We start from the raw sequence: 12,698 nt of genomic DNA on the forward strand, positions 1-12,698 counted from the left end.
GGGCTTTGTGATGGCCACTCCAATACCTTGACGTTGTTGTCCTTTGGAAGTATGCTTGGGGTCAATGTCCATTGGGAAGACCCATTTGCGATGAAGCTTTAACTTCCTGACAGATGTCTTGAGATGTTGCTTCGATATATCCACCTAATATTCCTTCCTCATGGTGCCATCTATTTTGTGAAGTGTACCAGTCCCTCCTGCAGCAATGCACCCCCACAACGTGATGCTGCCACCCCCGTGCTTCACAGTTGGGATGGTGTTCTTCGGCTTGCAACCCTCCCCCTTTTTCCTCCAAACATAACGATGGTCATTATGGCCAAACAGTTCTATTTTTGTTTCATCAGACCAGAGGACATTTCTCCAAAAAGTACCATCTTTGTCCCCATGTGCAGTTACAAACCGTTGTCAGGCTTTTTCATGGCGGTTTTGGAGCAGTGGCTTCTTCCTTGCTGAGCGGCCTTTCAGTTTATGTCGATATAGGACTCGTTTTACTGTGGATATATATATATATATATAATCAAAGAAACATCTCAAACATATCTCCAATGAATATGCAACCATTTGAACAACTGCATTAGCATGAGAAGCAAAAACGTATTTTACTTGCTGATCTAAAAGTGGATATTTTCCTTCCAAAAACACTTATTTCTTGCTGGAATTAAACCTGTGCTCATCCATTCGTTCTGTGTCACTCTCCCAGCCAATTTCTGCAATAATCTTATCCAAATTTGTATACTTGGACTTCGATTTAGCTTTTTAGTTTTGAGAAAAGTGTGTAGAAGAGAAGGAAATGCTGCGTAGCGTAAACTACCGTGCGTCCTGTTTGCTTTCACCCTGAGAATGAGCACTGTTGTGCACAGCTCTAGCGTGATGGCTGTTTGTCACACAAAGGATGTTCACATACTGCTGGAAAGTCCAGCTCATTGGCTATCTAGATATAGCTATGTTTCAAAATGATAGGTGGTCATTGGACCAAGACACTGTCAATCAAGTGACCACCGCTAGTCTCATTGGTGCGTAATGATGGCTGACCTTCATGGGCTAATTGACGTGTTGTGTAGTCAATATGTAATGTAGAATGATGAAACTTTTTGGTTGCCTTCTAGAGTGTCTGAGGATTGCACAGAATCCAAACTTGACCAGGTTAAATAAAGTTTTTCCGATTAGATTTCATAAATTGTTTTGTTGAAAGAGTCGGAATTCATGCAAAACACTGTATAAAACATGGATCGTGTTAGGATATAAAAAAAAAAGATTTTATCAAACAAAACTATCCTATATTTTATATCTGGGACCCTCAGGGTGACAAATCAGAGCAAGATTACTGAATGTAAGTACTTTATTTATCATCAGAGGTGAATTTATTAAACCAGTTGCCTTGGTAAAAGTGTTTTGTTGTTGTGCACTATCCTCAAACAATAGCATGTTCTTTTTTTCGCTGTAATAGCTACTGTAAATTGGACACTGCAGTTAGATTAACAATCATTTAAGCTTTCTGACGATATAAGACATGTTTATGTCCCTGAAAGTTGACAGTTGTTTACAACACCATTCTAGTCACATATCGCATATGGAGCAGCAACTGTAGAGGTTAAACCCAACATATTCACAAAGCCTCCTCAAACCTGACCTCTCTCTCTCTCTCCTCTCTCTCTCTCTCTCTCTCTCTCTCTCTCTCTCGCACCCTCTCTCTTTCTGTAGGAATCGTATGGAGGCTGTCCCAGAGTGGCTGTGTGAGATAAAGAAACTAGAAGTTCTGGACCTCAGCCACAACCTTGTTACTGAGCTCCCAGCACGGTCTGTCTCTCTAACTGTCACTCTGCCATTATATCTCTCTTTCACTCACATTCTCTCGATCACAGCATAGTCAGTTTCTCTCCATGTTCCCTGCTCCCAATGTCTCACTACTGTCAATCTATCTTTCTATTCTCCCAATGGCTCTGTCTCAATTATCTTAAACAGCTTAATTTCCTTGTCTGCTTCCCTTCATAATCACTAATGTCAAAGCACTGGACGGGTATTCCACCATGTTGATTCCACCTCTCATGTCCTGCCAGATCAGTGATCATGGAGGGAAGGACACAAGGAAAGGAAACAAGGATGTTAGTTCAAACTGTTGAGACACAGCCAGTGGTCTCATTGACTCCCTCCAGCCACATAGCATTGTGTATAGAACAATGAAAGTGAATGGAATATTGCATATCTGTGTGCCCTGCTCATGGACGGTCTACTGTCCCTCACCAAGCACAATAAACCAACCTGATAGTCACAACCATCCCATTCTCTCTAACTCTCTTTTTATATCCCCCCTCCCCACTTTGTGAGAAAAACATCTTAGTGCCCTCCCTCTTGACAGCGGAGATAATTTTTTTCACATTTTAGAGTTAATTTTATGCAATTCTACACATTTTGCCATGGGGTATATAGAAAATGTTGTAGTTTTAATCAACGTTTTCTGCAATTCTACATATTTTACCATGGGGTAGAGAGAAGATTTAGCAATTTTATAACTAATTTCATGCAATTCGCTAGCTTATTTCCTGCAATTTAGCAAATTTTGCCATAGGGTGGAGAGAAATGTTTGCCGTTTTCTGACTGAGATTGACTAACAAAATCAATGGGGGCCCCCCGGCCAGTAATTCATCCATGACAACAAGTTTAGATAGCTGACCGCTAACTTAGCAATGTAAAAACTGCTACTGCACAACCAAATTTCGATATTGTACTATTCTAACTCGCAACAGTAAGTTGAGAACCCCGACTGAGTTTCCCAAAAATGTCAAATATAAAAATAAATATTTCGGTGGGGGGGGTTGATCCGAGGGCCTTCAAAAGGGATTCCCCGCGGGCTGCCAGTTTCCCATCCCTGCTTCAGATGATCCTTCCTTCTCTCTCTCCCGCTCGCTGTATTCACTCTCTCTCCCTTTCCCTCTCCTTCTCTATACCCAGTTCAAGTCAAATTTTAGACACACTCATGCACCCGCACACTCACACACACAGCCCCCATTAGACCAGCTGTACTGTGACACTGCGTGCGTGTTTGTCTAAACTGGGTCGTAATAGAAGGCATGGGATGGGGGTGGGGCCGGGATGTTGACGTGGAAACAGAAATGAACAGTGCTTCTAGTAGAGCCTGCAGCTGAAATTCATCATTCTGACACTTCCTGAGTAAAAAATAGATCTCTACAGTGCATCTCTTACATGCGTACTTTCCATGTCCCCACTCCTTTGTCTTTAGGGACAGTTAAACATTTACTGGGGGAGGGCTGGTCCAACTGGAGGTGTCCTATAAAAAATATACTCCCCCCCCAACATTTAAAATAGTTTCACACGACTCTCCCCTTGTACTGTAAAACAAAATGTCCACATACTCCCCCCTCATATAATGAATTCAAAAATAATGTTTACGATGACAAATAACAATAACTGTAGTGGCTCTGTGTTTATAAATGTGGATATTGACTTTGCCACTTCAGCATGCTTTTGTGGCACCGTCAATGCCACGCAGGGCTACGGGCCAGAAGCTTGAGGGTTTGCCTGTTTAATCCATTTTAGAATAAGCCTGTAACATAACAAAATGTGGGAAAAGGGTCTGAATACATTCCGAATGCACTGTACACTGCGATCAGAGCCTGCTGCAGAGAATGATCAGTTAGGTGGAAATCAGATTTCAACATTTTTATTAGGGCGGCGAATAGCCAGGGACTTCACGATACAATATTATCACGATACTTAGGTGCCAATATGGTACAGTATGTATTGCTATTCTCATGATTCTATATGTATTGCGATTCGATACTGTGATTTTATTGCGATTTGGTGTTACAAACATATTGCTCACCATATGTTTGCTACAGAGGGACAAGACAGAGCCATGAGAAAATTAGTTTTGATCAGTCATGGAAATAAAAGTGCTGAAAACAAATGGGCTCCCTATTTAAAAAGGAGATGTAGAACCCGCTACAGCGTGAAGGATCTGGTGCCGGTACAGCCAAATAGCGCCAAAATAATATTGCGATATGGTCGATACGATATATCGTCAAAAATAATATCCTGATACGTAACTGTAGCGATTTCTTCCCCCATCACTAATTTTTATGCTATATTTATAATTATATTAAAAGGTTCAACAAATTTAACAAATTTTCCACCAACAGGCATCTGTGCCAATGGACCATAACCAATAAGCAAAGCATACCAACTTCGGCTGCTTCAACATCATGGTTTGCGTTTTCAACACCACAATCTGCAAAGTTTGGATGCTTAATTATATTTTGGACGAATGTACGCAGGTAGCCTACAGGAGACTTGAAGTGGCCTAATCCGCTTAAAAGATAGTGACTGTTTTGTGTTTATGCCACACATAAAATGTAATACATTTTCAAAGTTAAATGACAAATATTTTGACAATATTGAAGCGTTACGGGTTCTACAGTAGGCGCACCAGGGATAGCTGCTCGGATTGGAGAGGAGGCAGAGCACGTTAAAGGAAAAATCCACCGAAAACCTAATTCCTATTATTTACAGTGTTAAAATATTGTTCTCACATAGTGTTATTTTTGTGAACAAATGTATCATTTTGTCGTTATAAGGTTGGTAGCAACATGTGAAAACCGTTGTGTAAATCTGTTGCAGCTCAAGTCGACTATAAAACCCACAATGCAATGCTCCCTCTATGAGCTGGCTGGCTAGCCAGCTAGGTAGCGAGCTAGCAAACGTATCTACACACAATAATACCAAAGTCAATATCAGCATGTAGCTAATTAGCTGTAAAATCTCCTAAACAAACTGCAATTCCAATTTAGGAGTCTACAATCTCACAATGTTCAACCTGCAGATCGATGTGCCTCAGAGAGTTGAGTCTGACATTCACAACAGCACCATGCAATGCACTCTGGACTGAAGAGGCAGACAAATAGGAGAAATGTGTTATACCCTCTGTTAAATGCAAATTTTTCAGGGTAGGAAAATTGCTAAAATATGATCAATGGCTCATTCGAGAGAAGACAACGTACCTCGTTATGACATTGGCCAGTATTGAAATCTGACATGTATGATAGATGTTTTTGTGATCTAAAAGTCGTGTCTGATATTCACTTCCAGTTTAGTGAGAGCGACTTTATCTCAATGCTACGTAGTATCGGCCAAATTTCTTCCTGCTTGAACGGCAATATCTCAAATAGACATGGAAACACGAATTGACCCAGGGAATCAATATAACATTGCTCAGAGATGCACCAAAAACAATATAACATTCAAAATGGGTGAATCATTACTTTAAGCTTTCCTAAATAACTGGGCCTGCTGGGAGCGTATGTGGCCAGATTATTATAGGACGATTTAGGAAAATAATGATGCAACAGCACATTTTTCAGTCTCATAACTGAAAATACAGCCAGACTGACCTTCTACACTGCCTTTCGAGACCTTATAAGCTGTTGAGAGTAGACTAACAACTGATGCAAATTCAAATCACAGGGCTTTTGCCCCGTTATTCAAATAACATATTCACTGAAGTTTACAGCCTGGAGTAGAATTCTGTACTTGCATGATAACAATAATGCAATTATTCATTGCATTGTGTTGTTCTAGTCTAGGTAGGATAATTCTATTGTCTCTAAACAAGATCAATAGGGAGCTTTTTGAGCTGTGTGTCTCATGTCTTCACTGTTCTTTCATGCGCAATGACGCACCTGGTCTCTACACTTATATCGAATTTGTGCAGCTTTGTAGGATTGCTAGTTAGCATATTACAGATCTGGACAAACTATCCACCTACCACTATTGTCACTATGAAAGGTGGATAGAGGGCAGGATAGACAGACTGGTAGACTATATTGGCCTGTGGTATAGTTAATGTGTGGAAAAGTGCAGTGCATAATGGAACCTCCAAAACACCTTGATATAGGGGAGGTGCATGCAAGCAGATGAGGACATTTGGTTACAATGGAAGAAATGATATAGTAAAACCTGCAAATGGGTGAATGTGAACCCAGGAAATAAAAGCACTACCCTCCCCTGTTATTTCACCTTTTCTGTTCTTAACTTTTTTATTAGTGCAGATGGCAGAAAGGAGAAGAGGAAGCCACTTTAGGCTATTGAGATGCAGCTCTTGTTTCTCTCCCTGGCTGACTCTGACCATTGAGATGCAGCCCATTGTTACAGTGATGCTGTTACTGATTGTGATACTGATGTCTCTCCACTCCCCCCTACTGGCAGGTTGCTGTGTAGCAGCAGTCTGAGGAAGCTGAGTGCAGGACACAACCACCTACAGAAGCTGCCTGAGAGAGTAGAGCGCCCACTACTGGAGGTGTTAGACGTACAACACAACCAGCTAGCAGAGCTGCCCTGCAACCTCTTCCTCAAATCTGACAGGTAACACAATATTAAAGACATACACTGTGTACGAAACATTAGGAACACCTTCCTAATATTGAGTTGCACCCCCCCTTTTGCCATCAGAACAGCCTCAATTCGTCGGGGCATGGACTATAAGGTGTCAAAAGCGTTCCACAGGGATGCTGGTCCATGTTGACTCCAATGCTTCCCACAGTTGTGTCAAGTTGGCTGGATGTCCTTTGGGTGGTGGACCATTCTTGATACACACGGGAATTGTTGAGTGTGAAAAACCCAGCAGCGTTGCAGTTCTTGACACATTCAAACCAGTGCGCCTGGCACCTACTACCATACATCGTTCAAAGGCACTTAAATATTTTGTCTTGCCCATTCACCCTCTGAATGGCACACATACACAATCCATGTCTCAACTACCTCAAAGCTTAAAAATCCTTTTTTAACCTGTCTCCTCCCCTGCATCTACACTGATTGAAGTGGATATATAAAGTGACATCAATAAGGGATCATAGCTTTCACCTGGATTCACCTGGTCAGTCTATGTCATGGAAAGAGCAGTTCTTCCTAATACTTTGAACACTATAATATAGGATGTTAAGAATTCAATGAATGTGATTACATGGTAGTGAATGAAACTCATTGAGTGTGTTAAAAAAAAATATGAATGTGTTGTTTGTTTCAATAGAGCATGATGACAAGAGGTGACCTTAAATTATTACCCAGTTATTTATTAAACATGTTAATACTAGCTGTGGCAATTTATTACACCGGCATTATATGTGTAATGGTTGAAAGACTGACACTAGGGCTCACTTCCTGTTTCAGTTTGCGGTGCCTGAATGCCTCGGCCAATAAGCTAGAGCACCTGCCTCCCTCCAGCCTATCAGAGGAGAGCAACAGCATCCTTCAGGAACTGTACCTCACCAACAACCGACTGACTGATAAGTGTGTTTCCTTACTGACGGGACACACACACCTCCGAGTACTACACATGGCCTACAACTACCTGCACACCTTCCCTGCCAGGTGAGTGGATAGATGTAGGCTACATACTGTATACACACACACACACACACACACACACACACACACACACACACACACACACACACACACACACACACACACACACACACACATAAAATAACTGTTGTAACTCTCTTTTTTGTTTTTCTACCACAGTTACAATATACTGTCTCTTTTAGGTACATATTCACTGACTTTTCATCCTCTATAGTAAAATGGCAAAGTTGGAGGAGCTGGAGGAGGTGGACCTGAGTGGGAACAGGCTCAAGACGGTGCCCACCACCATCATGAACTGCAGACGCATGCACACACTCATCGCCCACTCCAACACCATAGAAGTCTTCCCTGAGGTCATGCAGCTTATGGAGATGAAGGTAGGACAGTCAGGCAGGTAGGATGTGTGTGTGAATGCATGTATATTCATGTGTGCGTGTGAGGGTGGTTGTATATATCTGTGTGTTTTAACCCTCCTCTCTCCACAGTGTGTAGATCTGAGCTGTAATGAGCTGAGTGAGATCAGCCTGCCTGAGATCCTGCCTCCTAAACTCCAGGAGCTGGACCTGAGTGGCAACCCTCGCCTCAACCTGGACCACAAAACCCTGGAACAACTCAAGTAAGTCTTCTATTAGTGTAGACAAATTGTGAGCAAAGATGAATTTAATTCTTTAGTTTGTCTGTACCTGTATTCGTCTGTGTACCTGTTCCTGCACTGTGTTCTTTTTATTAAGTATCCTCTCTCCTCTTTGTTGCAGTAACATTCGCTGTTTCCGCATCGACCCGCCCCCGACTTTCTCAACCAATGAGGCGTCGGGTGGGCCGGCTGTGTGGAGTCATGGTTACACAGAAGCCTCGGGTGTCAAGAACAAGTGAGTAACATACACAAGGCTACATGCACATCATGTGTGAACCATATGGGTCACCATGGGAGAGCTTTCATGTGTGGAAAAACAAGCAAAGTTACCATGGCGACTAAGACGAACACGTCAGTCGGTGAGGTCAATGTGGGGGCAGTAGAGTTAGTGTGTGAAACATAAGAGGCTGGGGATGTGGGTGCATGCACACGTCCATGCGTTTGTGTGTGTGACAGATGTGACAGAGATGCAATGCTGTGGAGCTACAGTAAGTCTTAAACTCTCAAAATCCTCAAGGGAATATTATTAACGTTTTGCACGTGTATTCCTATCTCTTTCTCTCTCTCTCCCAGGCTGTGTGTGGCTGCCCTGTCGGTGAACAGTTTCGGTGGGAGTCGTGAGGCCCTCTATGGGGTGTTTGATGGAGATAGGAACGTGGAAGTGCCGTACCTGCTGCAGTGTACCATGAACGATGTGCTGGCCGAGGAGCTACACAAGACCAAGAGTGAAGAAGACTACATGACCAACACCTTCCTCGTCATGCAGAGGTTAGTATGGACACACACATACACACAACTTCTTATTTAGACAGTATCAGAAATTCAACCTTCTCCTGTTCTCTCTCTGTGCCACAGGAAGCTGGGTACGGCAGGGCAGAAGCTGGGCGGCTCGGCGGCCCTGTGCCACATCAGACATGACCCCACCGACCCGGGCGGCTGCTTCACCCTCACCGCTGCCAACGTGGGCAAGTGCCAGGCCATCCTGTGTCGAGACGGCAAGCCACTGCCCCTCTCCCTGCTGCACAACGTAGGCCTGGAGGAAGAGTACCGACGCATCAGACAACACAACGCCATCATCACTGAGGTACACAGGGAGGGGTTTGTGTGTTTGTGTGTGTGGCCTTGTTCTTCTATCCTTGTGGGCACCTGAAATCCCAAAAAGTCCCTACAAGGATAGTAAAACAAGGAAAATTCTCCCTTATGGGGACAGTTACCACGTCCCCACGAGGACAAACACTATTTTAAGCTTAGGGGTTAGGGTTACAATTAGGTTTAGTGTTAGGCATAAGGGTTAGGGGTTAGGGAAAATAGGATTTTGAATGGAAATAAATTGTAGGTCCCCACGAGGATAGAAAAACAAGTGTGTGTGTGTGTATGGAGGGGTAGGAGGGGTTAAGAGTGTATTCTGCTTGTGGGTGGGAGTGTGGCAGTGTATATGAGGATGTTAATTTAAAGTACTGCTCCAAATGCTTGTGATGCACGTCAATTCCATTTCATGTTCAGTTCTATATCCCCGAAGGGTATGGGATTTTGAAGTCAAGTTTGTCATTGATACCACACTTAATGACGCGTTTAATACAATTTTGGCCTGAGCTTTAATCTGTATGTGTGAGGATGGGGAATGTGTTAGAACAGCTCCCACTCTAAACATACTGTGTGTGTGTTTCTGCGAGGGGTTGGGATACGGCAGAATACCGGTTTCTGTGGGACATTTAAGTCATCTTCTCCTACTCCTCTAGGACAACAAGGTGAATGGAGTGACAGACTCCACCCGCATCATGGGATATTCCTTCCTTTACCCGGCGGTGATCCCACGGCCCTACGTCTGCACGGTAACCCTCACCCCGCAGGACGAGTTCTTCATCCTGGGAAGCCGTGGCTTGTGGGATGCCGTGTCACCGTCGGAGGCGGTGGAGGCGGTGCGTAACGTCCCAGATGGCCTGGCTGCAGCCAAGAAGCTGTGTACACTGGCCCAGGGCTACGGCTGCACCGACAGTCTCTGTGCCGTGGTGGTGCAGCTCTCTGTGAGTGAGGACTGCTGCTGCTGCAGAGACCATCCCCAGCCGCCCCCCAGCCCTGGATTGGGCGGCTACCCCTCTTCGGGGGGTTCGTCGATAAAGGAGCGACCCACAGGGGATGGCTCCCTCCCTGTCCCCCCGTCCTCCTGTAGTGAGATCAGCAGTGAGATCAGTACTAGTGAGATGAGCAGCGAGGTGGGATCCACGGCCTCCTCTGACGAGCCTCCTCAGAGTTCCCTGGGGCTGCTGCACGAACAGCCCCACCAGCTCCACCTGCACCACCAGGCCCACCAGCTCTCCCTCCAGGCCCAGCACGCCGCCCAGCCCTGCCCCTACCCTCACCCAGGCTCGGAGCTCCCTGCCCGGGGCTGCTGTGCTCTCCACCCTGCCTGTCTGACCGGATCCTTCCAGAGGCAGCTGTCCAGCGCCACCTTCTCCAGCGCACTATCTGACAACGGACTGGACAGTGAGGATGAGGAGCCCATCGCCGGGGTCTTCTCCAACGGGAGCAGAGTGGAGGTGGAGGCCGACATCCACTGCCTTAGGGTTGAGGCCTCTTTATCATCATCATCGTCAGGACGGGAACGCTTGCTGGCCCCTCCACCTCCTCCACCCTGCACCCCGGAACCCCTGGAGGAAGGGGTGGAGCTGACCCTGGGGGAGGCAACGGGCTGGACGGATTTGGCGGATATGAGGGAGGATAGAGAGGAGGGCTGGTCAGTGGGCTGCGGCAGACCGGGTGATGACGGGAAGGCCATGGGGAAGAGGAGGGGGAACGGCTCTGTGGCCCCTCAGGAGAAGAGCCACAACCTGATCGAGGTGGCAGCAGACGCCCCATCTAAGAAGGGAGGGGGATACTTCACGGCCCCCGCCCAGCCCGACCCGGACGACCAGTTCATCATCCCTCCAGAGCTGGTGGAGGAGGTCAAGGAGATCATGAAGCAGCATCAGCAGAAGCAACTGAAAGCACCTAGCCCCGACCAGCCTGCAGACTACTAGGACACACCCTCTACTGCATCTACAACAATTTACCACTATGTTTCTGCAGAGAACTAGGACACACCCCGAAATCCCTACAGTGGAGAATCGCTACAGAGTCTTCGGACTAGCTGAGTAACCTATGTATCTGAAAAACAGCACCTTGCTGAGATGTCTACAGACTACAATCACTCAACCCCTTTCCTGAGACCACAGCACTGGAGTACCAAGCACTGTAACCTGCTCCACCCCTTTCCCCAAAGTGGCCTATAGAATAGGACATGCAAATGAGCCCTTTAAGATAACCCAACCCTATTGGGTATCCTACTTATGGACACACCTTTTATGGTCCAAAGTAGTTCCACTACTACTCACAGACAGACTGTACGGAACGTTGTTTTACATTAGACAACGAACCAATGAGTACCTATGTAATCAACACTAGTCTCTCTGCAAAAGGGTTAGCCTATCACAACACACAGCTATGGATATGATTCCGTTGTTTTTTACTTACCATATCTTTTAATGTAAAGAAAATTAAGTTGCTGAAAAAACCTTGTTAAATGAAACATGGAGAACACAATCTTTTTTTATTATCAATGAAATACATTTGAATGGTACACACCAATAATACCACGCTTAACTGTTGTAGATGGGGCATTTAATAAAACTGTATTTCTTCACTAAATCATGGCTCTTGGCCTGTACAAAAGGCATAGACATTTTTGTAGAAATTTGAAAGACTAACTCTTAGGAGTTGCATACTCTTTATGGTGACCTAGTCACTTTTACTAATCTTCTCTGAGAGAAATTGTGATTTTTTTCCCTCCAATGATTGTAAATAAGAGAAATACTGATGCTTTTAAAGGAACTGTGTACCCGTATGTCTGTGGACGGATTTGGGGGTGTGGGTCAGACCTGGTTTCGCCATTTTGGAGATCTCACCTTTTTCTCGTGGACACATACACTCAGAGACATGTTCAATACACACACAGATACGTGCATACACAGTACACCCACCCTATTATACAGTACAAGCACACACAATTCACCATGGTTCTTTTCATTCAGTTCTGTTGATACTTACATCTTGGTTAGTCAGCACTCCCTCTAATGTGCTCACAACACACACACACACATAATACATACACACAGTATTCCGTCCCACTGCCCGCCTAACTGTTATCACCGGCATGACTGTGTCCAGTTCAGTAATGCAAACAAATGCTACATTATCCACATGGAAAGTAAACCACACAAACGTTCCTGTCTTTGGTATAATAAATCTTACATTTGTAAGCTTTGTTGTTCTAGTGGTATTTTATATTTTGCAGTCAAATTTTATTCTCTTCTGTGTGCGTTTGACACACGTGTGTAACTGATATACAATCATTTCTCTCAGCATTCCTCCCCTTTTTCAATGTATGGTCCTCTTGTATTTTGCTGATGCAACTGCAAAGGTCATACAATTTTAAGTTAATATAAACCAAAAAACAGCCAGAAGTATAGCTGATAGCATTCAATTAGACTTTACAATACAATTTAATGTACCATGTTTACATGACTGTTATCCAGAAATGCAGGATAATAATCTCTATTGTTGCACCTGTCATACTATAGCTCTAGTTTGATTAACGGCTCTATTCAATCTGTATAGCTGAAGTTCGGCTCTATAGCACGCTTGAAATTGA

General features: G+C 44.5%; 1 protein-coding gene across 1 annotated transcript in view; it reads left to right on the forward strand.

Moving 5' to 3' along the window:
* Positions 1-12,306, forward strand: part of LOC106569160 (PH domain leucine-rich repeat protein phosphatase 1) — a 79,622-nt gene extending 67,316 nt beyond the window's left edge. The window contains exons 9-17 of the mRNA XM_014140205.3: positions 1,702-1,797; positions 6,220-6,375; positions 7,180-7,380; positions 7,592-7,754; positions 7,863-7,993; positions 8,133-8,246; positions 8,585-8,779; positions 8,867-9,095; positions 9,751-12,306. Coding sequence (XP_013995680.1) covers positions 1,702-1,797; positions 6,220-6,375; positions 7,180-7,380; positions 7,592-7,754; positions 7,863-7,993; positions 8,133-8,246; positions 8,585-8,779; positions 8,867-9,095; positions 9,751-11,028 — 2,563 coding nt within the window. The 3' untranslated portion in view covers positions 11,029-12,306. The remainder of the gene's footprint in view (positions 1-1,701; positions 1,798-6,219; positions 6,376-7,179; positions 7,381-7,591; positions 7,755-7,862; positions 7,994-8,132; positions 8,247-8,584; positions 8,780-8,866; positions 9,096-9,750) is intronic.
* Positions 12,307-12,698: the final 392 nt, after the last annotated feature.

The sequence above is a fragment of the Salmo salar genome, chromosome 14 (assembly GCF_965601325.2).
Source record: "Salmo salar chromosome 14, fSalSal1, whole genome shotgun sequence".
In the NCBI taxonomy this organism is placed as follows: Eukaryota; Metazoa; Chordata; class Actinopteri; order Salmoniformes; family Salmonidae; genus Salmo; species Salmo salar.